Raw genomic sequence first — 25,529 nt, 5'->3', positions numbered from 1 at the left:
CGGCACCCACGCGCGGGTTCGCCACCCGCACCCCACGGTGCGGCCGGGGAGAAGGCGGCGGCCGCCGGGACGGGAGCCGGGCCATGGCGGAGGACGGGGACGCGGAGGTGAGCGGGGCGCGGCCCCCCCTGCCGTCCGCGGGGCCGAGGGGCGGGCCGCCCCCCCTGCCGCCCCCAGAGGGCCGTTCGCGGCCGTCGCTGCCCCGCGGCCCGGCCGTAGGGCAACCCCCTGCCGCCTCCCATCCGCCGCGGGGCCGGGGGCCGGGGGCGGCGGGGCGGGCGGGGCCTGGCGCGGCCCGGGCCGGCGGGGAGCGGCGGCGGCGGAGCGGCGGGTGAGCGCGGGCCGGGCCGGGCCGGTGGGAGCCGCGGAAGCCCCGCGGGGCCGTTCGGAGGGGCGGGAGGAGAGGCGGGGGGGCGGCCCTGACCCCGCTCTCTGTTCCTGTTCCCGGCCCAGGGGGCGGCGGAGCCGGGCCGGGACCCGCCGGACGGATGGGCCGCGGCCGGCGAGGTGAGAAGCGGGGCGCCCCGCGCGGGGGCCCGGCGTCGCCCCGGGGTGATGCTGGGGGCGGTGGAGGCGGGGGGCGGCCCCGGGGCGGTGCCAGCGCGGCGGGCGGAGCGCGGCGGCCCGGCGGCCCGAGCGCATCATGGGGCGGCCCGGCCCGGGTGGGTCCGGCTCGGCCCGGGGGGAGCGCGGCGCTGCGGTGCTCCGGCGCGGGGGTTGGGGGGCGGCGTGGGGGCCGTGAGGTGTGGGAGAGAAGCGTGTGGGGACGGGGATGGGGGTGTGGGGTGCCGTTGGTGCCGGGGGGCGATCGGGGCGAAGGATGCTTCGGGACGTGGTGTTTGGGGCGTCCTGAGGGCTCTGGAGCCGGGAGCCGGGCTACGGCAGTGCGGGCGGCGCTGTGGGGCAGCGCGGGGGTGCGGGTCCGGGAGCAGTGGGGCAGAAAAGGCACTGTGACGGCCGTGCAGTGGGGATCCTGCTTAGTGCTGGGGCTGCCCCCGCTCTCCGTGGAGCTCTTTCTTTGGGCCTCGCAGGGGAGCATTGGTGCTGCGTGAGCCTCCAGCGTGCCCCGTGCCTCCCCCCTTCTTCGGCTAATCCCAGCTTTATGCTGCTCTGCTCGACGCCTCCTCCCGCCCAGCATATCTCTTGCAGCCATCCCACATCCGCCTGCCGCATTATGGGGTCCTATACTCATTGGCATCTTACGGGATGAATGAGTGAGTTTGCTGCTTGATGACCCCACGTTGCCTTTCTCTTACAGGCTGCCCGTGCCCCCCTGCCCGCTGGGGGCCCCCCTGCCATGGCCATTGTGCAGACGCTGCCTGTTTCCATCGAGGCCACGCCTGAGGCAGCTGCCCAGCTCCGCACTGCCGCCCGCTCGCCCCTGCCCACCCACAGCACCATGGGCAGTGTGGGCAGCCTGATCGCCAGCCGACCCTGCCACGATCGCTCCTGCCAGCCTGCTGGTGCTGGGGGTCCCTTCCGTGTGCAGGATACGCTGCTGCGAGCAAGTCCCCCAGATCCCCTGCTCCACACTTTGCCCCCTAAGAAGCCATGTTCAGCCACTGCCCATGCCTACACCAACGAAGTTTTCCATGGAGAGTGGCTGGAGGCCGCCTCTCCTGTCAGCCCCTGCAGCGATTCAGATGAGGCGCGGGATGAACAGGCTCCAAGCGGTGGCATCCGGGGGCCGCCCCCCAAGCTTGTCCCTGTCTCCGGAAAGCTAGAGGAGGTAAGGTGGGGGCGGTGCTGGGGGATCTGCTCAGTGCCCTGTGTCACACTGGGGCTGCTGGGCTTGGACAGAGGTGCTGATGCATGCAAGGAGAGAGCACATGGTCCATGTCCCTGTGGGTGGTGGTGATCTCTGGCTCCTGTTGCCCTCTTCCTCGTGTCAGGAGTGGCCATTTGTGTGTGGGAGTCTCTCTGAATCTGCTGCATGGAGCAGAGGGCACCTAGTGGTCATCTTCTTCAGAGCTGGAACACCTTGAGGTGTTGGGTGGGACCAGAATTGGTGGGGTTACTGAGTCCTTCCTGGTGCTTTGGCAGCATCCCTAGCCTCTGCAAGCCACCTCTGGAGTGTGCCTGGTCCCCAGACCCCACTCTCTCCTCTTTCCCCTTGCAGAATGTGGAGAAGACCCTGATCCGCCCCATGGCATTCAAGCCAGTGGTACCGAAAATCAGGACTGCTCCAGGGCCAGCCAACCAGGGGATACGTCCAGGGGCTGCAGCGCTGTCGGAGAGCCAGGTGAGCCTCACTCACCTGCTGGGGACCACCGGGGCCGACAAGCCTGGATCACTAAGCTGCCGCGCCAGCAGCCACTCAGGCACGCTCTCAGACTCGGGTCGCAACTCTCTGTCCAGCCTGCCCACCTACAGCACAGGCTGCAGCCAGCATACTGAGTCTGGCAACCTCCCAGCCACCCCTCACGGCCACCCTGAGCCCTCAGGTGGCTACCGCCCACCAGCCGGCCCCTCCAACTCGGACAGTGGGCGCTCATCCTCCAGCAAAAGCACGGGCTCGCTGAGTGGTCGGGGCCGGCCCTCCTCCGAGAGTGGCTCCTGTGGGCGCTCGCCGCTGCCAGGTGAGGAGGTCCTGCTGGTGCGTGAGCTGGAGGACAAGCTGCGGGAGAGGGAGGCTGAGCTGCAGCAGCTGCGGGACAGCCTGGATGAGAATGAGGTGGCCATCTGCCAGGTAAGAAGCCTGCAAGGGTGTGGAGAACCAGGGAAGCTCTCAGGGCTGGGGGTGCCCGTATGGCCCCATCATGTGGGTTTGAGTTGTGCATGCAGTGGTGTGTCTGGGGAACCCCGTGGAGGCTCTAGATGCCGACTTGGAGAGACATGGAGGTGGTGGTGTGGGATGTCCTATCTCAACGTGCACCTGTGCCCAGGTGTATGAAGAGAAGCAGCGTCGCTGTGAGCAGGAGCTGGAGGGTTTGCGGCAGCGCTGTGCAGCCCAGGTACGACAGGCGGCCCAGCAGGCACAGCGTGGGCAGCAGGTCCTGCAGCTCCAGGTGCTGCAGCTGCAGCAGGAGAAGAAGCAGCTGCAGGAGGATTTTGCTCAGCTGCTACAGGAGCGGGAGCTGCTGGAGCGCCGCTGTGCATCCTTCCAGCGGGAGCACACTGAGCTGGGGCCACGGCTGGAGGAGACCAAGTGGGAGGTGAGCCATAGTGGGGACAACCCTGGTGTCTGGGGACAACCGTGGTGTCCCTTTTTTTTGGGGGGCAGGATGGGGCCGTGGCCAGTGCCTGAGCATCCACTGTCCACAGGTGTGCCAGAAGTCAGGTGAGATCTCGCTGCTGAAGCAGCAGCTGAAGGAGTCTCAGGCAGAACTGGCGCAGCGCGGTACAGAACTGCTGGTGCTGCGAGCACAGCTGCGCGAGGCGCGGGCCGAGCTGCAGGCAGGTGAGCAGCAGGCACGGGGGCTGCAGGAGGCTGCCCGACTGAAGGCGCTGGAGCTGGAGGTGTGCGCCAATGAACTGCAGCGACGCAAGAGCGAGGCTGACCTGTTCCGTGCCAAAGCGGGCCGTCTGGAGCAGGAGGTGGCCGGGCTGCGGGATGCCGCCCGTGGACGCTGCCCTCAGCCCAGCGAGGGCTGCCCTGAGCCTGGCGAGGAGCCGCGGGGCATGGCGGGGCTGCAGCGGCAGCTGGAGCGGCTGCGGGCAGAGGTGGCCCTGGAGAGGCAGCGTGGGCAGGAGCAGCGGGATGCCTTCGAGCAGGAGCGCAGCACGTGGCAGGGAGAGAAGGAGAGGGTGATCCGCTACCAGAAACAGCTGCAGTACAACTACATCCAGATGTACCGCCGCAACCGGCGCCTGGAGCAGCGGCTGCAGCACCTCCGGCTGCAGGGAGAGGAGCCTCCGATGGAGCCCTGCGAGACCCCCGGCCCCGATCTGCCCTTTGAGGAGATTACGGCCACCGAGATCTGAGACACTGCCTGCCCCGGCCCCTGGGATTTTGGGAGCTGTGGGGCTGAGAGCGGGAGTTCCCGTTTGCCACTGCTATGCACTGGGAAGGGGCACTGAGGACCTCAGGTGCTGCCCCCTCCCCAGCATCGTGGTGTACGTTGAGGTCGTGTTGGCTGTACCATGGCAGGGGGGTGCCTGTGAGCTGTGGGGCCGAGGGGGTGCCATGTCCCAGAGCTGGTTCCTGCTGATCCTCTTAGCAGCCAGGGATTATCGCGCTGACTTCAGCCAGGGTCACCTTGGGGAGCGTGTGTTGTCATCTCCCTCACATCCCTCTCAGCACTGTCACACAGCCACTTCCCATAGGGACAGCGTGCCATGTCCTTGCTCATGCCAGCCTTCCCTCCACCTTCCCCATCGTGATTGTCAGGGGATTCATTTCTGTGCCATTTTAAATAACTCTATTTTTATAGGACCTACCAAAAAACACCTCCTCCCCCCTTACTCACGCCTTGCCTGGCCGTGGTCTCCTCACTCCTACCATGGGGCACATCGCCCTTAGTGCCTTCCCCATGCCCTTGTCCCTGTGTTCCCCCCCCAAAAAAGCCCAGCCATGCCCCTGTGATTCCCAGCCTGCTTGGTGTGGGGAGAGGGGCTTGGTGCCAGGAGCCAGCACTGGCCACCAGCATGGGGACACCAGGGATGGGGACAGGCTGTGTGCCTGTGGGGTCAAACCAAAGGAAGAGTCTGGTCGTACCCAGCTCTGGCTTGCTCGCCCCTGGCTGCTGGGGGGCGTTGTATTTTTGTACTTTTATTTCTGTTGTGTCCCACTTCCAGAGCCCGGCTTGCCCTCTTACCACACGGATACACTGATTAAAGACAAGCCCCTGGCTGTGTTTTTCAGGGCAGTGTCCGTGTATCTGTAGCAGGGTCGGGACTGCCTGCCTTCCTCTCTTATCCCAAACATGCCTCCATCTCAGTCCCATTTTGGGCTGCCCCTCTGTGCACATGGGTCCCTTTGTCCCTGCTGACTGAGACCAGCTGCAGCTCAGTGCAGAGCGAGCCAGCTCCATGGGGGTGTGGGATGGCTCCTGGGGAGGCGCGGTGTCACTCCGGGGGGACAGCAGGCACCCGCACCACCAGCTCCATGGGCTCCTTGGCTTTGTTGCGGTAGGCCTGGCGGATGATGTCCACAGCACGCTGGTGCGTGACATTCTGTAGGCTCTCCCCATCTACTGACACCAGCTCGTGCCCTGCCTGGTGCCAGGAGGAAAGGTATGAGATGCACTGCAGGAGGGCTCAGTGATGAAGGGACGAGGGGCTGGGTCCCCCAGAGCTACCCCCTACCTTGAGGACTCCGCTGAGGAAAGCGGCCCCCCCAGGGAAGATCTTCTCAATCTTCACCATCGGCTGTGCCCGTGACTCAATACCACCAGAGATACTGATCCCTGCAATGGAACCACGGTGTCTTCAGACCTGACATGGGGACGCCCATGGCATCCCCATCCCTGGGCTGCGCAGCCTCTCTGCCCCGTTTTGCTAGGTCCTAAGCAAATGCAACTGGCAGAGCTCAATGTTTCGTCCATGTGCTTAACCTCCCTTGTTGAGGGGGTCCCAAACATCCCAAAGGTGCTGGTGCCCAGAAGGCCCTCACTCACCCAGTGAATGCTTCAGCTTGGACAAGGTGACAGTCAGCAGCCGCTCTTCCTCCTCCTCTTCCTCCCTGGGGCCATTGGCGAGTGGCACAGCCCCCCTCTCACCTCCCAGTGTGAGGGGAGCCCGTACTCTCCGGGGCTTCACCGACACCGAGCAGCGCCCATCCTGGGGCTGGGGGCTGTGTGGGGGCTCAGCCAGCAGCCAGTTGGGGGGCCTGGGGCTCGGGGTGGGTGGGGGACCACCGGTGTAGGTGTAGGCATCCACTGGCACGTCAGGGAGTGGGGTGTAGGTGCGGGGGTGCAGCCGGCGAGGGCTTGGGGAGGCCCGCGGCCGGGCTGGGCTCTGTGGCAGTCCCTCGACTTCCTCTGGTTCAGGGGCCCCCGCTGGCTTCAGCAGGAACCCTCCGCGGTAATCTGCAGTGAGAGAGGCTCAGAAGAGGGGCAGCACACTTGGCACCACCCCATCGGAGCCCAGAACCCCTCTTTCTGGAGTAAACCCTCCTTCCTTCGAGCCCCCCGCCCCAAATTGCCTCCGTATCCCCCCTGCCCAAGGGCACGCACCAGGCACAGGCGTGATGAGGTGTCGCTTGGGGGGGACATCATGGTGGGCTGGGCGCAGGGCAGGTGAGCGCACTGCAGGAGGGGAACAGTGGGGTCAGCATGGTGCCCTCCCACTCTGCCCCCCCAGCTCCATGCTGGGCTCTACCTGAGCGGCTCTTGAGGGCATCAAAAGCCTCCAGCTCCAGTGGCATCACCATGCTGTCGAAACGCCCCAGATCTGTTGGGGCCACCACACTCCTGTAAGGACAAACGGGGCTCACACTGTGGTGTGAACAGAGCGCACGCAGGGCTCCAATCCATCCCAGTGGCACCCATGTGCCCACCTGACGTCCCGCAGCAGCAGCACCTTCTCGGGCCTGTCCAGGATAGCGAGCAGTGGCCGCACCAGGTCCTCCACGCCGCCCTCATGCAGGTACTGCAGGCATGGAGCGGGTGTCAGCCCCAAACCAGTGCCCCAGTTTACCTCCCGGTGATGCCCATAGTTCCATACCCGAGTGCAGTGGCGGAGCACGGCCGTCACCTCATCGGGGCTGAGCAGCCGGGCTGCTGTGTCCTGGATAAGCGTAAGCCGTGCCTCAGGATCACCACCGTCAGGCTGTGGAGTGCCCGGGCTGCAGAATGGGGCTGGGATGGGGCCACGGCGGCTTTTCTCTGGGGGACAGAGCAGAGGGTGGCCAGTGGGGCAGGGACACCCTGTGCCCACTGCCCTATACCAGCCCCAAACCCACATGCAAGCTTGATTCATGCCGAACTCACTCACAAAGCACTGGAAGTGGGGACCCCTGGTGCCCACCCCTTGCTTAGCCACACCATGCAAGGACAGGCACATGCAGGACTCCCCCACAACCACCCCCATTACCCCGCTTCAGGCTCCGGATGACAAACTTCTGCACAGCACCTACTGCAGGGGAGATGGAGATGGGTGAGCAACTGGGACAGCGGTGAAATTGCACACACAGGGACCCCCACCCCACAGCCCCGTCTCCCATCAGTGGAGCTCTGCGCCTGGCCCCTGACCCCATCCCAGTACCTCTGTCCCCATCAGGACGCCCCGGGGACTTGGTGCGTGCCCAGCGCTCGGAGCTGGGGGGCTCGGGGCTGGGGGGTGCCCAGCTCTGGCTGCTGGTGCGGCCACCCTTGAAGAAAAGGTTGACGAGGGTCTTGGAGCGGTGCAGCCCGGGAGGAGCCCCCTGTGACCCCTGTCCCTCCGGCTTTTTCTTCCGCTTCTCCTCTGGGAACAGAGCAGGAGGTTGGGATGCACCAGGGGAAACATCCCAAATAGGTTTTGGGGCTGGGGGTTAATGGGTGCCGAATTCCTACCAGCCACAGTGAGGTCGCTCTGGGAACGTGTGATGGGCTGCCGGGGCCGGCTCAGCGCCAACAGCAGCGCCGTTTTGGGGGAGTGGGAGAAGGTGCGGCGCGGGTGGGTGCCGGGGGGCTCACGGGCACCCTGGCCTCGGATGGCCGTGTCCCGCAGCAGCTCTGGGGGCCGCACCGTGCGCCGTGTTTCCTGCAGCCCCTCAGTGGCTGGTTCAGTCTGCATGGCCCGTTCAGCACGATCCCGTGCCCAGCCCCGCCGCGGCCCATCCTCTGTGGAGATGGCCACGTCCACTGTGCGGGTGGGTGGCCCAGGGGTCACCGTCCCCAGCCCATTCACTGTTCCTGGCGGTGGCCCCGAGGAGTATGAGGAGATGGAGGAGCTGGTCTCCGAGGTCTGAGAGAGCTGTTGCAGCTGCCCGTTGGTCACTGCAAGGCATGGCAGGGACAGGCGGTGACACACCAGGGGACACAGGGTGGCACACCAGGGGGGCATGGGGTGGCTCAGCAGGGAACACAGGAGCTTTGCATCCCTCAAGGACAGGGACATGGGGACCATAGGGTCACAGGAATGGCAGGCTACTAGCATTGCAAAGGGAGGGGGGAATATGGGACCACAGGGCTGCGGGACATGGCACAGAGATTTTTGTGTCCCTGGGGATTTCATGTCCCCTGAAGGAATGGGGGTGAGTGGGACTGCAGAGATGCTGGCCATGGCACATGTTCCCTCCCTGGACAGAGGACACACATGATCCCATGGCACACAGACCTTCTCCCTCCCCACTGGGACCCTCTGGACATCTTTGCACTGAGGGTCCCAGTCCTGCCATGTACCCCCCCAGTACCCAAGTGACACGGTCCTTACAGCGGCTGAGCCAGCAGTACTCGGCCACCAGCTCCTTGTAGGCAGGGAAGCGGCCGGTCTCCTACACACAGGGAAAAGACAAGGGGTCAGCGCGTGCGGCCGAACCCGATCCGGGTGCCAGCCATGAATAATGCATCCCCCTCCCACCAGCCATGAAACCCAAGCGGCTCACGGCCGTGCCAACCCCCCCGGGAACTGGGATGTGCTGGGACAGTGCCAACATGGGGGCTCGCTGACCCCACAGGGCTGGGCACGGGTACCTTGATGGTAAGCATGATGTGGGTCTGCCCCTTGAGCACCTCCACCGCCTTGCTATGGCTTATGTCTTCGAACTTGACTCCGTTGGCTGCAAGGACTTGGTCACCCACCCGAATGCCATTCTGCTCCGCCAGCCCCCCGGGGTCTACCCTAGGTTGACAGAAGGACAGGCTGGGGATGGAGCCCCTAACATTCTGTCCAGACAGCCCTGTGTTCCATCATCAAAAGTCTCGGTCCCCCAGCACCCAATGTGACGATGCCCCAACACCCAACATAGTGGAACCCTGACACCCAATGAGATGATAACCCAGCACCCAATGCAGTGATGTCCCAGCACCCAACATGGTGATACCCCAACACCCAATGTGGTGATGCTCCAACATCCAACGTGGTGATGTCCCAGCATCAGTCAGGGAGGTAAGCTCAGCCCCAAAGTGGTCACAGCAGAAACTGAGTGCTGCGTCCCCTGGTGCCCCCCAGGATGAGGACACATGAGCAGCCATACTTGGAGACGTAGATGCCAAGGCCGAACTCCCGACCTCCGCGGATATTGAAGCCCAGGCAGTAATCGTCAGAGGTGGTGTAGAGGTGGACGATGCGCCGCAGACCATCCTCAGAGCCACTTTCTGATGGCGTTGAGCCACTCTTCTCCACCACCAGGCGCCTGTTCACCACATCCACCCTGGGGCATGGACACAGCATTGGGGGGAGGCATCTCTTGTCACCCAGTGGGACACTGATGTCACTCAGTAGAGTGAGAGTCTCTCACCTCTGGGCCCCTACTTGCCCTCCAGCATCCCCCACTGAGCCTCCCCATTCCATGGGACTGGGTTTGGGGTGTGGGTGTCCTGCTCACCAGGCTGTCTTCTCCTTGGAGAACTTGATGCCCGGCACACGGCCCATCCGCCGGACCACCATGCGGAGGCGGTTGTTGCCAGTGAGGACCTTGACGGCACTGCTCATGGTGATGTTCTCTAGGCTCACACTGTTCACCTCCGTGATCTTGTCCCCCACGCACAGCCCGGCCTGCTCTGCAAGGGGCAAGCAGCACAGTTTGGCACCTGATCTAAAACCTCTGACCTTGCTGGGTGCCCTGTTCCCAAGCAGTTTCTGTCCCAGAGTGGGTTGACCTGTCCCCAGGTAGGTTGATCTGCTCCCTCCCGTATATCCCCAATCTCATCCCAACCCAGAGGGAACAAGCAGCACAAGGTGGGTGCAGATGATGACATGAAAGTCGGTGTCACCACCGTGGCACCATGTCCCTGATAGCTCCCCGGTGTCCTGGTGGCACGTATCTGCCCCTTGCTCAGTGCCACCTACCGGCAGCGCTGCCCTCTTCTACTTTGCTCACGAAGATGCCCAGCCCATGCTCGGAGCCACCACGGACACTAAAGCCCAGCTTGCCATCCGTGCTCTTCTCCACCGTGATGGCATTGATGACATCGCTCTCATTGCTGCTGGCTGTAGGGACAGACGTGTCACCGGGTCAGACTTGTGCTGGGGGACACAGCCATCCCTAGGCAGGGACAGCTGTCCGGTTGGGTGCCCACGTACCTTCAATAGGGGAGTTGATGAGGATGACGCGCCCCATGGGGGACGTGGCGCGGGCACTGCGGGTGACCCCGTTGAGCAGGCGGCTCTGCTTGCTGAGCAGGCAGCGGGGCGCCAGGCTGACCTCGCTGCTGGAGCTCCGCGACCGCCCGGCCGCCGTCATCTCCGCGTCCTCCCAGCCCTGGGCCATGGCGGCGGCCGAGCGGTACGACCGCGGCTCGCCGGGTGCTCACGGGGCCGGGGCTGCCCGCCAGCCGGGGGAGACCGTGGCACCGTCCCGCAGCACATGCCCAGGTTGGGACGCGATCCTCAGCAGCGCAGCGCTGGGGCCGGCTGGGGGGCAGCAGGAGGGGTCCCGGCGGCACAGCCTGTGGGGCGACAGAGAGCGGTACGGTGTGACCTCCCCTGCTGCCCAGATGCCCCGACTTGCCGCATGCCAGTGGGATCGCCGGTGGCACCGCGGGGACCTCAGCCTCAGGATGCGGATTTGCACGGAGCCCCCTCGCCCCCCACAACCCCACGAATCGCCCCGTTCCCGGGGGAAGGGCGGGGGGGGGAGGGGGGGGATTTTCCCAGCGCCCCCCGCTCGCCTCCGCCTGACCTCCATAAATAAGTGATGCCTCCTCTGCGTGCGTCCCCTCCGCGGTGTCCCCGCCGCCCGGCAGCCCCCCCCTCCCAAGGGCCACCCCTCCGCGCTCCAGCGGCGGTCCCCCTCGACGGGGCGCCCGGCGCTGGGGTCCCCATGCCACCTCCGTCCCCCCCTCCCCGTGCCCTCCTCACCTGTCCCCATGGTGCCACCTGCGAAAGAGACACCGCTCGGCGCGGGGGGGATGGAGAGGACGCGGGGGGGGGAGACAGCAGCACCGCCTCCCTTCCGTCGGTGCCAGCGGAGATTGGCTGTCCCGGCGGTGTGCCGGCCGTGGGAGCTGTCACTCAGGTGGCCGGGGCTGGCGCTGGGCGCGGGGGGAGCCCCGTGTCACACCCCCCTCCTCCCGTGGGATAAGTCCCCCCCCGCGGAGCCGCGCGCGGAGCAGAACACCGCGCGAGGGTGGACTGAGGCACGAGATGGGGCGTGGGGGTGCCCCTCCCCCGGTCCGAACGGTGCCAGCCGGTGTCGCCCCATCCCCCCCGCCCCGGGGCTGGCCGTGACCAACGGCAGGGCTGGCGCCGGCCACGCGAACCCGACACCGCGCCGGTTTCAGGTGATGCGCGGCAGCGGGGGAGGAGGGGGGAGATGGGGAGGGGCGCGCGGGCCGGAGGTCCCGACGGCGCTCCTGATTGGACACCTGCAGCCCACGCGCAGCCGCGAACGCGCGTGTGCCCCGCGCGCGCGAAGGGATACGGCCGTGCGCACGAGGCGGCTCGTCCCCGCGCACACGGGCGCCGTGCCACGCGTGGGCGCGCGGAAACACGCCCAAATGCACACATACACACGCACCCACACGCGTGACCGCGCACGCCCACGTGACCGCGCCCACGTGACCGCGCCCGCCTGAGCTCCCCCACGCAGGACTGCCCCGCGTTCATCCCCACGCGCGCCCCCCGCCCCGTGGCCGTGCCGCGCCGCACGTAGCTCCGCATGGCGCAGATGGCCCCGCTCAGCCTCGGCCGCCTCCGCCGCGGCCCCCCCCGCGCCCCCACCCCCGGCGTGAGGCGGCCCCGTGACGGGCGCGGACGTCATCGGGGCGGAGCGGCGCGGAGCCGAGCGGGCGCTGCCCGGAGCCGTGAGTGTCGGCGGGGAGCGGGGGCCGGGGGGGTCACCCGGCGGGGGTGGCGGGGATAGCGGTCCGAACCGCCGAGCCCCGGGGAGGCTGCACGACGGGTGGGAGCGGGACCGGCGCGGGGCTTTTCTGGGAAGCGGCTCTGGAGCTGCGTGTCACCGCATCCCCCTGTGCTCCCCCCCCCCTTCGCAGAGGATGCCCCCCACGCTGCCCGGCACCATCGACATCCGCGAGCCCCGCTGGGACCAGAGCACGTTCCAGGGCCGAGCCAAGCACTTCTTCACCGTCACCGACCCCCGCAACCTGCTGCTGTCGGGGGCGGCCCTAGACGAGGCGCGCCGCCTGGTGCTGGCCTACAGGTACGGGACGGGGTGTCCCACCCGCGCGGGACAGCGGTGGGATCTGTGCCACAGCTGTGCGCTCCCCGCAGGGCGGGCACGGTGCCCCCGGGGCTTACTGAGGATGAGCTGTGGCGTGCCAAGTACATCTATGATTCCGCCTTCCACCCTGACACGGGCGAGAAGATGCTGCTCATCGGGCGCATGTCGGCCCAGGTGCCCATGAACATGACCATCACCGGCTGCATGCTGACCTTCTATAGGTACCGGCCCCCTCCCCATCCCCAGCACCCCCAGCTGCCTGTGTCCCCCCCTGCCATGGATGCCCCCCAACGATGCCGGTGCCCGTAGGACCACGCCGGCTGTGGTGTTTTGGCAGTGGGTCAACCAGTCTTTCAATGCCATCGTAAACTACACCAACCGCAGCGGGGATGCCCCCATCACCCCCAGGTGAGTTTCCACGGCACGGTGGGACATTCATCCGTGGGGTGGTAGGATGTGGGTGTCACCTCCTGCCTTTGCAGCCAGCTGGGGATGGCCTACGTGAGCGCAACCAGTGGGGCAGTTGTTACGGCGCTGGGGCTCAAGTCCCTCACCAAGGTAAGGGTGTTCTGGGTGTTTGGGGACAGCCAGCTGTGTCCCCAAAGCCCCTCTGTGACCTGCTCCCTGCTCCCCTCCCAGCACCTGCCAGCCATCATTGGACGCTACGTGCCTTTTGCGGCCGTGGCTGCTGCCAACTGCATCAACATCCCGCTGATGAGACAGAGGTGCGTGCCCAGCTGCAGGGGGGGACATGGGGACACTGTGGGGAGCAGTACCTGTGCTCCTGTAAAGGCTTTCTTGGGCCCCATACACCAAAAGGCTGGTTTGGGGGTACCAGCACCTGCTTCTGTCCCAAGAGCTGTGAGTTAATGCCAGCATCCCTGGGTGCACACATGGAGTCCAGCCAAGAGCCCCAGCATATCACATAGTGCATGGGTGGGGGACATGGAAGCACACCGACCTCCCTCCTTGCTGTGCCCCTGACCCCCTTCATCCCTGCTGTCCTTACAGGGAGCTCAAAGTGGGGATCCCCATCACAGATGAGAATGGGAACCGCCTGGGTGAGTCCACGGCAGCCGCCCAGAAGGCCATCTTCCAGGTGGTGGTGTCCCGCATCGGGATGGCAGCCCCAGCCATGGGTGAGTGCCCAGCCCCAGCCCTGGCCATGTGAGTCAGGTCCCATGGAGCTCATTTCCTTCTCCTTTGCCCCAGCCATCCCCCCGGTGATCATGAATGTGCTGGAGAAGAGAGCCTTCCTGAAGGTACGGGGCAGGAGAGTGGGCATAGGGCACTGTGCTGGCACCCACTGGCACCCTGCAGGGGAACAGCACCTGCCCATCCCACTGACACCAAACTGTCCCCTACAGAGGTATCCGTACCTGAATGCTCCCCTTCAGGTTGGCCTGGTGGGACTCTGGTAAGTGACCCCAGGGTACCCCATCCCAGGGAGGTGGGATGAGGGTGATGCCCTCTGTGCCAGGAGCAGGTTTGCATTTGGTAGGACAGATGAAGCCTCAGCATCCTTGTTGGCCCCACACTGGGGATTGAGGTCTGGGACTGGGAGGGTCCCTCCTCATCTCCTGGCTGCCCCCACTGCTCTCCTTGTCTTCTCTATGCAGCTTGGTGTTTGCAACCCCTCTGTGCTGCGCACTCTTCCCACAGAAGAGGTAAGGATGGGCATTTTGCCCAACTCTCCAGAGGTGCTTTTGCTTCTTTTAAGTCAAAAGCTTGCAAATGCCTGTCCCCCCCCCCCAACACTCCATGTTTCTTGGCAGCTCGATGCAGGTGAGCCGCCTGGAGCCCAGCGTCCAAGCTCAGATCCGAGAGGTGGACCCACAGCTGCACACTGTCTACTTCAACAAGGGGCTGTGAGCATGGGGCCGCTGCATCGCTGAGCTCAGAGCGTCCCAAGGATGTAGCTGCTGCCCTGTCCCCAGGTGCTTGGGTATAGCTGAGCCCCTGAACCCACCGGGCTCCCATCCTAGCACCTCCCCTGAGCTGTGCTTTGCTGCTCTCCCTTCCCCTCATGGGGCTGTCCTGAGGGCCACCAGCCTGGTGCCAGGAAGAGGGGATATTTCCCTGGTGGCACAAGGCTAGCAGCAGCAGGATTGGGCACTGGGCATGCGGTGCTTCATGAGGGTGGGGGACAAAGAGGCCCCGTGTGCTGCTGCCATCCTCCTGCTGTGCTGCACGTTGTGGGTACACCCAAGTGTCCCAATCTCGGGCAATATCATGGGGTGGCTGTGCTGCTGGTGTTCCTGCAAGCTCCGACCCACATCGTACCAGGTGTCTCCACTCCTGGCTGTCCCCCAGCGTGTTTCCCATACCCAGTGTGTATGTGGCTGTGTTCAGGCTGTGTCCCATGGCATCCCCCAGGCTAGAGCCTCAGATGGATGTCCCTACCCTTGGGCATGGCATCCAGAGAACACAACCCCCCAGAAGCCAGGGATAAGCACTATGAGATATACAGTGCAGTGGCGGAGCCGCTCCAGCCTGGGTGTGTGTGCACAGCTCCCCATGCGCTCTGCTCTGTGCTGATCCGGGCTGTAATCTGGCTTTCCCCGGAGCAAATGGCACATTTTAATCTCAGCAGTCTCCATTTTATTCCCTTTAATGCCGCCTTTGCTCAAGGCTCGACTCCCGCGTGGTTTCCTCCATGGACCTTTTCGTATGGCTTTAAGCACATCACTGTTTCCTCTGGTTATTTTTGTAATACATACTCCATATCTGTATCTACCAAATAATAAAGACAGGTTGTTTATACAAAAGCAGAGAGAAAGTCCCTTGCTTACCACTCCCCATGCCATGGAAAGGGGCTGGGGGCTGCCACGGGGACGCTATGGGATGGATGCTCAGCACAGACCATGCAGCACCCATTAGGGATGCAGGAGCAGCCCCCACTTCCCCCAGCCCCAGCATATTGCACATATCTCCCCCGAGCCAGCCATCGGTGGCTTATAAATAATGCAGCCCCTCGCCGTGCAATAAGGGCTTGTCAATTGCTGTTCTGCTCTCATAAATTAAAGATGAAAAGGTACAAGGCTCTTGCCAGAAAAATGAAGACAAATTTTTAATAGCTTGCCAAGACGCGGGGAGAGAGAGAGCGCTCGGGAAAAATGAATTACGTTTTTATTATGTGTTTTATTGTGGTGTAATTGAACGGGATTAGCTGAGAATACAATATATTTCCAGGGCAGAGCAAAAAAAACAAAAATAATGATGACACTTCTCCCCCCCCCTCCCAACCTGTGCAGGGACAGCTCCTGCTGCTCTCGGAGCAGCAGATGTGGGGCTATGGATGGTGACACGCTGCAGGTGGCACCACTGCCACCCTGGTGACACGGTCCTATCCCACAGGTCTCAGTGCTGGGGCTATCAGGATCGGGGGAGTAGGGGGGTGGGCATCGATTGCTCCCTGGCATTGTTAATGAGCCGCCCAACCACAGGCTTTAACCTTGCCCATAATGAGGGCGAGCGGCAGCAATCCCTCCCGCTCCCCCAGCCTTAATGAGCTAATCAATACTTGTTCTCAGCTTAATTTCCAGCTAATTGCTCTTTAATGACGCCTGGAAATGGGCTGCCCGCTGGCAGGCTCCCACCTCCCCACAGAGCATCCCTGGGGTAAGGGGTGCCGGGTGGGGGTCACCTTCTCCGGCTGCATCCCCCAACCCCTATTAGAGGGGACACGACGCTGTACCCTTGGGGGGAGTGTCCCCAGGGTGGTCGCATGATGGGGGTGCTTTGAGGTGAAGAGAGGTGTGGGGGGGCTGTGTACCTGCGGGGACAGGGTCAGGCTGTGACGGCAAGGGGACGCAGACGAGGCCAGCAGTGCCCTGGAGGTGGCAGCAGAGACCCCATAGCCTGTCCCCACAGCTTGAAGAACAGCGTCAGCCCCCAGGGGCAAACGTTCAGGCCACCAAACACAAGGGACCCCCCAACACCCTGACTGCAGCTCGTATGGGATGGGGCGCCCTGTAGCAAAATGGGGACAGAGTTCCCAGTCCAGGTCCCCAGATGCCAGCCAGAAATGGCCCTTGGTGGAAGTGCTGGAAGTGACTTTGCTGTGGGGCCGGACACACTGGTGGCAAGGAGAGCACCAGCACTAGGCTGGGAAAAGCCACAGCCATGGGCAGTGCTATTTTCATGGGAGTGGGATTGCAGAACACGGCCCCCTCACCCCAACTTCATAGGGCTACACCCCACTGCAGAACCTGGCTGAGCTCCTGCTTGCTCTGTGCCTGGGGTTGGGGGAGCCTGGTATGTGGCAGGGGGGTGGGAACTGTGCTCCTGACCCCAAGGTGTCAAAGCTGGCAGGGGGATGCTGAGCAGAATGCTTGGGGAGAGGGCAGTCCCCACAGCCCCCAGGGGCTGGGTGACCCACAGAGGTGGCGGACTGCGGAGCGCCCAGTGACAGAGTGTCCCTCACCACCCAGACAGTGCTGCTGGGGGCCCCTTGGGAAACCTGCATCCCTCCTGCACACAGCTGCAGCCGCTTCCCCAAGAATTTGCTGACGGGTTTGTTCTGGGCAGGAATTTGCTGTGGGGAAACCTGAGCCTGGTGGTGTGGGCCCTGCTTGGCACATGGGGTGGGGCCTCATCCCCAACAGGGTCCTGGGGGATGCAGCTGGGACCCCACTGAGACACACGTGGAGCCAGGGTCAGAGTGGCAGAAAGCAGAGATGGGCATTGAGCTGAAACACAGGAGATTCGAGTTATGATTAGAATCAGCCTTCATGCTCTGAGAGCCATCCGGCGGGCCAGCAGCCCTGCTGACACGTGCTCTGCCCTGGGCGTCACGCAGCCTTCCGCTCTGCCAGAACTGACACAGCGTTGAGTCATCTGGCCCACGGCCTCTTTTCCAGGGTGGGATTATGCTCGTCAGCCTCAGCCCGTTGGAATCAGCCAGGACATCAGCCCAGGGCATGGCCAGGGCAACCTGGGATGGGCATGGATGTAGTGATGGGTTCACATGTTAGAACCCAGGAGGGATGCCACGGCTGAGGGAGCATCTCAGGGGACCATCATTGGGGGAAATAGTGATGAGAGCAGGTGGAGCCTTCCCACAGCTCTGAGATGAGCTATGTAATGAGGTACACTGACTGAACCAGAGCACAGCTCCTCATTAAGCACAGGTTAGATCTCCCACCCCCCTAATTCAGAACTGCTGCTATTTATTAGCACATTCAACAGTCTCATTAAGCAGGAGGTTTAATTACCTGCCAGGCTGGGGCTCCATCTTTTTCCCAGGGCTGAGCTAAGCTGTTTCCAGGTGCTGGGTTGGGCAAGGGCAGTACTGGATATAAGGATGTCCCAGCTGAGAGGGAGGGGGCTGGCACAATTCCTCCCAGCTCTGTCTCTCCAAAATGCTCCTGGAGGTGCACAGAGTGGTACCTCAGCCTCCCAGCTCCTAAAGCAGCCTCCGCAGTGCTCCTCCAGCCTCAGCTGCCCCAAATCCCATAGCTCCCAGCTCAGCCATGGGGCTGGGGGCCACCAAAGGGGAAGCAGAACCGGCAGGAAGCCCCTCGGCAGCACAAAGCCTCATGCATTTTCCATCCTTAGCCCCGGCCAGATTTGCAGCATGCCTGAACGAAAGCTCCGGAGCCCAGAGTGGATTTGCAATGGGGTTTTGGAAAGCAAAAGCAGATTTTTGTGGTGTGGAGAAAGAAACCAGATCCACTGAGGGGTCCTGGGATGGCTTTGGCTTTGCAGATTTGCCATAGAAGCAAATCCCACAAATTCTTTGCAGGGGGGAGGGGGGGGCTGCAGGCTTCCCCAGCACAGCACTTATGCTCAGCCTAGGACAGAGGCGGGTGCCCCCATAGATCCCACCTGGGGAAACTGAGGCACGGGGGCTCTGGGAGCTGCGCGTTGCTGATGGATGGAAGATCCCGGCCCGGCACCCGGCAGGGAAGGGGTGGCATTCAGCGCGGGGCCCGTCCGGAGCTGGGCCTGAGCCCGCGGGGGGCGTGGGGACTGGCGTGGCGCTGACATCACGGCCGGTGGCAGCGGAGCCCCGCGCCGCGCTGCTGCCAAAGCCATTGTGCATCGCAGCCGTCGGCGGGGCCCGCACCGCGCTCCGGTAAGTGCTGTCGCGAGTGGGACCCTCACCCCGGGACAACCCTCGTAGAGATTCAGGATAGCATTGCATTGTCCGCCCCTTTCCTGGCCCCTTTTCCTGGGGTTGGAGCTTTTCTCCCTGCAATCCGGGGACAGGGAGGGAGGGCAAGCAGGACCCCCCTCTGCCTCTTTTCCCCCGCTGCTTGGGGGTCTCCAGTTAACGGGGCAGAGCTCTGCTCCCCTTCTGGGATCCGGGGAGTAACAAATCCCTGTCAGGCTGGCTTTGGGCAGCCTTAGTCCGGCTCCTGTGGGGCTATCAGGGGGCTGAAGCCCTGCCGGGAGCGTGGGGGCTCCCAGAAGGGGGTCAGGTGTGGCCCCCCATGCCGGATTTTACCTCTCAGCCTCCACTTGCTGCAGGGCAGATGGCTGTGACTTCACTCTGCCCCTCCAGCACAGGAGGTGAAAGCTGGGGGCTGGGGTAAGGCACAGCTCATATGGACCTGCACATCCTCCTCAGCAAAGATGGGATGTCTGAGGGCCGATCGGCCCCTCTGCTTGCTGCGGGAGAGGGGTTAACATAGGCTGGGGGGTGGGAACCCCATTGTTCTCAGTTGTGCACCGAGTTCCCTGGTGCTCAGCCACCAGTGTGATAACTGTGGAATTTGCAGAGCTTTCCTGGTGTGGCTAGATGTGGGGCTCAGAGCAGGGAGGGGAGGACAAAAGCCAGGCATGAGTGGGAGCATCCTCCTGGCTCAGCTCCCCTGGGCTGGCTGCCTCCTGCATGGAAAGAGCCCTTCGTCTGCTCCTCTAGGCAGTGATGGAGGGAAAAATCCTCGTGACTTTTGAGGAGAGGTGAGAAAAGGAGAGGGGTGCCTGGCTCCAGAGCTGCTCCCTGAGAGGAGCAGAGCACAAAGCAGTCAGGAGAATATGAGGCAGCCCCTCAAGTGGGATTGCAACAGGCTGGGCTCTACCTGCTAGGGGAGAAAGCTGAAGCCTGTGGGTATGGGTCAGCATCTAGTCAGGGCAGCGGATGAGGGGGTTGCACGGCAGCACATTTTGGGGGTGGGAGCCGCTTTTGTAGCGTGGTAGGAGGCAGAGGGCCCCAAGATGTGGCGCATCACACAGTGCTGCTATCACATGTTCTCTTCCTTGCAGATCGCGATGGCCGCTTGGCTCTGACCCATCCAAATCTCCACCCGTGTGATGCTGGAACCGAGCTCTGGGAGCGGCCACGAGGATGCCTGAGGTGCTGAGCTCCTCCTGCCTGCTGCTCTCCCTGCTCACCCTGCACTGGGCTTGTCTCCAGCCGGGCCGAGCTTTCCCCAGCAGCGCCGAGTACCTGCAGCGGGGCTGGCAGCGGCTGCTGGAGGAGGGTGAGGGCTGCGCCCAGTGCCGGCCGGAGGAGTGCCCGGTGCCGCGCGGCTGCCTGGCCGGCACGGTGCGGGATGCCTGTGACTGCTGCTGGGAGTGTGCCAACCTGGAGGGACAGATCTGCGACCTGGACAACACCAACCACTTCTATGGCAAATGCGGGGAGCACCTGGAATGCCAGCTGGAGGCTGGAGACCTGCAGCGCGGTGAGGTGCCCGAGCCCCAGTGTGCCTGCCTCTCGCACCAGGCGCTGTGCGGCTCCGACGGGCACACCTACCCCCAGATCTGCCGCTTCCTCGAGTCTGCCCGTGCCCACCCCGATGCCAACCTCACCGTGGTCCATGAGGGTCCCTGCGAGGCAGGTAGTGCGTGGGGAGAGGGAGCGCAAGGATGGGAGGTTGGCTTCAACATTTCAACCAGAGGCCCCTCTGCAAGTGGGTCTGGTGCAGGGGGAGGCTGTGCCAAGTCGGCTCGGGATTTATGGGAGGCGGTGAGCGCTGCTGGCTGGGGCAGAGCCAGGCGTCGTTAGCGTGCTTTTGGCTGCAGCGTGGCTGGAGTGTGGCTGGGGCCAAGGAACGCCCCAGGAATGTGGCTCCTTCGTGGAAAGCTGGGCCAGGTCAGGGGGCTGCACTGCTTCCATCTCCCATTTGAAGCCATGTGTGTGACTATGGGCTTGGGACAACCCACTGACACCGCTCACTGCAGCTCAAGGAGGGGATCAGGGTTGACTTTGTTTTCTGTATCTCGTGGTATCTTTGAGTTTTTTCCCTCTTGGCTACCCATAAGAGCTGGGACAGGCACAGGGAGAGGAGAGGTTTGTGGCCAAGATAGGAGACCCAAAGGCTGCATCACAGGGGAGCTCCTTGTGCAGGTGGGGTAAGTGAGGCTGGGAGGGATTGGAGCCCTCCATGGGTCACTGGGGAGCTGGGGAGTGACCTTCTGCAAGTGTGGGTGAGGAGAGGGGAATGGGAAGGGTCTTGGCATCACTACCAGAGCCTGATACCCTCAGCCAGTATGCTTCCCTGTCTCCTCCCCATCTTCCATTCCCAGAGCCTCAAATCACCTCCCCTCCTTATGATGTGTGGAATGTCACTGGCCAGGACGTCATCTTCGGCTGTGAGGTCTTCGCCTACCCCATGGCATCCATCGAGTGGAGGAAGGATGGCACAGAGATGCTGCTGCCAGGAGATGACCCGCACATCTCTGTCCAGGTGAGTGGTTGGCATAGGGGATGGTGACCGAGATGTGAAAACATCTCTGGTCATTGCTGAACATGCATACATGGGACTGCACAGGGGGATCAGCCTGGTTCATCTCTGCTTACCCTGCATGCATCCTGCCTGTGGCCAGCCCCAAATATAGCTCTCTTGGGTCGCACCCAGCTATTATAGGGTGTGGATGGAGGCATCCTGCATCCCTGGCCACTGCACTGAAATAGCTGCCTGCAAACACAGCTGCAGCACAGCTGGGGCCGGAGGAGGCTGTTTCTTGCTGGGGACAAACAGGACATAGCATGCTTGGCCCCAGGGAGCTTAGGGCTGGCTCCCACCCCAGAGCAGTGCTTAATAGGGTAAAAAGAGCTTCTCCACATCTCACTCCTCACCACCCCAAATGGTCATCCCACGGGGGTTCCATCACCCAGGGGCTCACTGCTGTCTCTCCCTTCGCAGTTCAGAGGTGGCCCCCAGAAGTACGAGGTGACTGGCTGGCTGCAGATCCAGGGCGTGCGGGTGACGGATGAGGGCACGTACCGCTGCTTCGCCAGGAACAGGGTTGGGGCTGTGATGGCAGTGGCCAGCCTGACTGTCCTCACTCCGGGTGAGCAGTGGGAGGGGACGTTTGGGCAGGGCACTGGCTTTCAAGGGTGGCAGTGTCACAGAGTCCCTGTGCTGCTGTTTCAGACCAGCTCAACCTGACGGGCTTGTCCCTGCCAGAACCCCGTGCCGTGCCTGAGGACTACGTGGACAGCGAGGAGGAGTACTACTAGCCCAGCTGCAGAGCTGGCACTGGGCAGCACTCGCCCCATGGTGCTTTGGGGTCAGGGATGGATCCAGAGCAAACACCCCCAGCCCTGAACAACTCTCTGAACAACTCTGTTTTGGGCTGGAGACACAGAATCACAGAATGGCCTGGATTGGAAGGGACCTCAAGGATCATGAATCTCCAACCCTCTGCCACATGCAGGGCCACCAACCTCCCCATTTAATACTAGACCAGGTTGCACAGGGCCCCATCCAACCTGGCCTTGAACACGTTCAGGGATGGGACATCACAACCTCTCTGGGCAGCCTGTTCTATATGACCATGTGGCATGTGTGTCACCCTCAGGCAGGGACACCCAGGAGCTTGCTGCCAAAATGCCCTTCTTTCCCATTTTGTTCTTAACCAGAAAAGTAGTGATTTGAGGCAACCTGACATTTGTGGTTTCACCCCTGGACAATGTTGTCCTGAAAGCCCATGTGGCCACAAACGCTTTGGCCTTTTTGGATCAGCTTTATGCTTCTTCTCCAAGCAGCTCTCTATGCTGACACCTCAGTGAGTGATGGGCCAAGTGTACACGCAGGGCTCTGAGCAACCAACAGGGATCATCCCATGGGGTCCCTCGAGGTTGGCTGCTCTCCTTCCTTTCCTTCTTTCTTCCCTTCCTCTTTCTCTCGAGAGCTGGCTCAGACGATGCAATTACAGCATCAAAACCTGAGCGAGCAAATAAAAGGGGTTTGTCTGGAGTTGGCAGCGGCCCGAAATTCCTTCAACCGGTGAGACTGGGCCGGTCCCCACCCATGCTGCAGCCAGCAGCAATGCCTCCCCAACCCCACCAGGTCCCTGCACCTCCGTGGTAGCTCCTGGGCTCTTTCCATGATGGTGAACTCCGTGGAGCTGGGACAGTCCTGGCTTCTGTGCTGCTTCTGCTGCTGCCTGGGACATTTCCCCCACTGCTAATCCCCTCCCTGTTCTGTATACCAAGTGTTTGTGGAACTGGGCCATGCTGTGGCTGTGGCTGCAGTAGGGAAACCTGAGAGCATCCCATGGCTCGGAGCCACCTGGCCTTTTGCTGGCCCCTAGCCATGCTCCTGTGCCAGCCCTGCCTGTGCCACTGCATCACCAGGCTTGTGGGAAATGAGGGGCTGGAGCCCATCCATAGGGCAGCAGCTGCAAATCTGGGTCTCCGCTCCCTGCAAGGCGGTGGGGTTGGCGTCCCCTGTGCCACTTAAAAATTAAAGGAGCTGATATCGCTATGCGCCTGGAATCGGTCACTGCCACAGAGCATAATTGAGGTTATTTGTTGCCTCTGAAATGTTTGGTCAGCTCTGCACGGGTGCCTCCCTGAGGGGATGCATGAGGACAGTGCTCAGCTTTGGGTGCCTGGAGGGTCCTGGGGATCTGGGGAGCCTCGCTAATGTGAACACCAGGCACACGTGCCACAGCACCTGTCCGCCCAGGGCACCCCATGATACCAAAGACTATTGCAGGGCTGAGGACAAAGAAAAGGGTCCCATCCTGCCATCATCCAGGGATGTGTGCTAAAGGAGCGGTCAAACCTCCACCAGACCCAAAGCCCAAGAGGGTACGTGCGGGGTTGGTGCTTCTTGGCCACCCCAAATGTTTTGGCCACTCTGGTTGTGCACTCACAGCTCAAGCTCTGGAATCAGTTGCTTTCTGCCACAAATCTGCGGTTTCTTGAGCCCAAATCCACAGTGCATGCAAGCCCTGCTGCTGGGTTTTTCCACAGCCTCTTGCACGAGGGCATATCATTGTCCCCAGAACGCTCCAGGACCAGAATGGTGACTGCCCAGGGGTGACACGAAGGTGTCCCACTGCCCTAATGGACACTCAGTGCTCGTCCCACCCTCGCGTCCTGGTGCTGCCAGCGACTTTTTCAGGCGCGTGCATCCAGAGCAGCCACCGAACCACGGGGTGGGAGCCAGGAGCGGGAGCTGCAGCCCTCCCAGCAGCTGCCGCCGTCTTTCCCCGGGCTCGGGGGACCGCAATGCTGTCCCCATCCGCCGCCGAACAGTGCCACCTCCCGGCAAAGCCACCGCGGGACGCGGGGCTGAGCACCCGATGCAGCTCCCTCGCTTGGCCGCGGGGAAACTGAGGCACGGAGCAGCCAAGCTATGGAGATTCAAGCACTGCGGCCACCTGCGCGCAGGACCTCTGTCTCCAGCCTGTCCCCAACCCTGGGGACAGCAGCATCCCTTGTACCCTCTGCACGGTGACCCCTCCTTGCCCCGATTCAGGTTGAAGAAGACCATTTCCCTGCCTCTGCCCAGCACTTACGCTGCCTGATAAATAAAATGGAAACAAATCCTCCAGCGTTTGCAGCAAATGGGTCTCCACGGGGGGTGGCTTTCAATAATTCGAATGCCGCCGCAGCGCAGAGCCCACGCCAATGGGTTTTAATAAACACTGCCGTAATGTGACATGCAATTTATTATTCAGCTTAAAACAGGAAGCAAAGAGTTTAATAACAGCGGCAGGTTGCCGTCTCTGGCACTGCGAGGTGCTGGCTGAGAGGGGGTGGCACATCCCCCAAAGTGAGGGGTTCGGGTATGCTTTGGGGAGTGCTGGTTTGGCTGTGCCTGATGCTTGGGGGGGTTATCCGGGCAGTGTGGGGGGATGGCCTTATCGCAGGGCTGGCTGCTGTCTCTCCTCACGGTGTTTTTGGCCCTGGGGCTGCTCTCTGTCACTTCTCTGGTCTGTAACAGCCAGAGGCAGGCGGAAACGGGAGCCTCCGTGCCTGGTCCCTGCTGCTTCCGAAGTGGGGGGATCTGGCTCACAATTACCATGCCTTTGACTTGGCAGGCCTCAAAGTGTGAGTGATGGCAGCAGCCCCTGCGCCCATGCAGGCTGGGGGGTGCCTGTGCTCTTCCACAGCCTGCCAGCCCCATGCCCCGGGGAAACTGCAGCTCCTGGGTGAACAACCTGTAAATTCACATCCCAGATCTGGGATGTCCTGGGAGTGCAGTGATGGATTGGAGCACATCAGAATGGGTCTCCTGGCCTCGAGTCACCCCAAACTCCATCTCCCTCTCTGCTACCTACCCATGGTTATGGAAGGGTTAAGCTGAAGGTCCCAGCTGAGCAAGTGCTCTCCGGGACATCCCGCAGCTGCCCAGCCTCCCCTCTGCCCCTGCCCTTATCCATCTCTCTTATCCATCCGGGCAGGATCAGGATGCTTCCCTCTGCCTCCTGATGAGGAGCAGAGCTGGCGGAAGTGGGGATGGGATCCACAAAAAGCAATCCCTGTTCCTGGGTCAGGGGCTAGCATCTGGGCAGGGACATTTTGCCTGTCCTGTGCCAGAGCATCCCTAGCAGCATGGATGCTGCCTTGGATGTGCTGTTTAATTAAATGTGAAGGGCTCCTGTGCTTCAGCCCTTGCTGCAGCCTGAGTGACTTCAGGAAAGAGGCCTTTTATTAAAAGAGAGAGAGGCTCTGCCAGGCAGCCATCAAACAGCACATTTAATTGTCTCGGCTTGTTTAGCTGTCGTGCAGGGAGGGATGTGCTCCCAGCCAGGTCCCCAGGCTGTGCAGCTCAGGAGGATTGCTGGGGTTGGGAGCTGCACCTGGGGTACCAAACCCACAGCTTCATCCTGGGGGAGAATATTTGGTGCTGTGTTTGGTCTCCAGGAAAGCCACAGCCTTTCCCCTGGCTGGGCCAGGCTAGAGCTCAACATTTGGAGAGGAAAACAAAGATCAAGAGGGGGAGGAAATGTGGGCTTTTATCAAAATCTTCTACTTCAAAGTTGTCCGGCTGAAGTGCTCCCCTTTGGTTTAATTTGAAGTGATGTTTCCTTCAGCGACTGCAGTAAATGGCATCAAATGAGGCTGAAGCGGCCGGAAAGCCTGGAGAGGAAGCGCGTCCCTTGGGAACAGCTGGAGTCAGACCTTCCC

The 25,529-nt window shown here is 62.5% G+C and overlaps 4 protein-coding genes across 7 annotated transcripts; 3 read left to right on the top strand and 1 right to left on the bottom strand.

The window, feature by feature from the left end:
- The first annotated feature begins 68 nt into the window (after positions 1-68).
- Positions 69-4,672, top strand: LZTS2 (leucine zipper tumor suppressor 2). 2 transcript variants are annotated; one of them, XM_031597623.2, is made up of 6 exons: positions 69-107; positions 454-507; positions 1,259-1,729; positions 2,120-2,689; positions 2,886-3,155; positions 3,265-4,672. In XM_031597623.2, the coding sequence occupies exons 1-6, from the start codon at positions 84-86 to the stop codon at positions 3,922-3,924; spliced, it is 2,049 nt and encodes a 682-aa protein (XP_031453483.2). In that variant the 5' UTR covers positions 69-83; the 3' UTR covers positions 3,925-4,672. The 2 variants fall into 2 exon arrangements, with proteins under 2 accessions (XP_031453483.2, XP_090001544.1); XM_090145418.1 differs by lacking the exons at positions 69-107; positions 454-507 and adding an exon at positions 610-662.
- A 335-nt stretch (positions 4,673-5,007) lies between these two features.
- Positions 5,008-11,036, bottom strand: PDZD7 (PDZ domain containing 7). 2 transcript variants are annotated; one of them, XM_090145417.1, is made up of 17 exons: positions 10,888-11,036; positions 10,111-10,475; positions 9,877-10,017; positions 9,413-9,587; positions 9,062-9,238; positions 8,559-8,706; positions 8,299-8,359; positions 7,437-7,862; positions 7,147-7,347; positions 6,976-7,017; positions 6,607-6,767; positions 6,440-6,531; positions 6,262-6,353; positions 6,117-6,188; positions 5,559-5,969; positions 5,248-5,348; positions 5,008-5,157 (listed from the first exon to the last, which is right to left on the bottom strand). In XM_090145417.1, exons 2-17 carry the CDS (start codon positions 10,295-10,297, stop codon positions 5,008-5,010), a joined length of 2,637 nt encoding a protein of 878 aa, XP_090001543.1. In that variant the 5' UTR covers positions 10,298-10,475; positions 10,888-11,036. The 2 variants fall into 2 exon arrangements, with proteins under 2 accessions (XP_090001543.1, XP_031453466.2); XM_031597606.2 differs by lacking the exon at positions 6,976-7,017.
- Positions 11,037-11,174: 138 nt separating this feature from the next.
- Positions 11,175-14,997, top strand: SFXN3 (sideroflexin 3). 2 transcript variants are annotated; one of them, XM_090145419.1, is made up of 11 exons: positions 11,175-11,309; positions 12,021-12,187; positions 12,259-12,429; positions 12,518-12,616; positions 12,691-12,766; positions 12,848-12,933; positions 13,220-13,347; positions 13,421-13,470; positions 13,576-13,625; positions 13,828-13,875; positions 13,984-14,997. In XM_090145419.1, exons 2-11 carry the CDS (start codon positions 12,024-12,026, stop codon positions 14,078-14,080), a joined length of 969 nt encoding a protein of 322 aa, XP_090001545.1. In that variant the 5' UTR covers positions 11,175-11,309; positions 12,021-12,023; the 3' UTR covers positions 14,081-14,997. The 2 variants fall into 2 exon arrangements, with proteins under 2 accessions (XP_090001545.1, XP_031453505.2); XM_031597645.2 differs by lacking the exon at positions 11,175-11,309 and adding an exon at positions 11,710-11,831.
- A 3,139-nt stretch (positions 14,998-18,136) lies between these two features.
- Positions 18,137-22,362, top strand: KAZALD1 (Kazal type serine peptidase inhibitor domain 1). Its single transcript, XM_031597650.2, has 5 exons — positions 18,137-18,287; positions 19,421-19,998; positions 20,687-20,847; positions 21,307-21,454; positions 21,538-22,362. Exons 2-5 carry the CDS (start codon positions 19,503-19,505, stop codon positions 21,621-21,623), a joined length of 891 nt encoding a protein of 296 aa, XP_031453510.2. The 5' UTR covers positions 18,137-18,287; positions 19,421-19,502; the 3' UTR covers positions 21,624-22,362.
- The last annotated feature ends 3,167 nt before the right edge of the window (positions 22,363-25,529 follow it).

The sequence above is a fragment of the Phasianus colchicus genome, chromosome 8 (genome assembly GCF_987193195.1).
Source record: "Phasianus colchicus chromosome 8, bPhaCol1.hap1.1, whole genome shotgun sequence".
NCBI classification, from domain to species: Eukaryota; Metazoa; Chordata; class Aves; order Galliformes; family Phasianidae; genus Phasianus; species Phasianus colchicus.
This window is presented reverse-complemented; position numbering and strand designations above follow the sequence as displayed.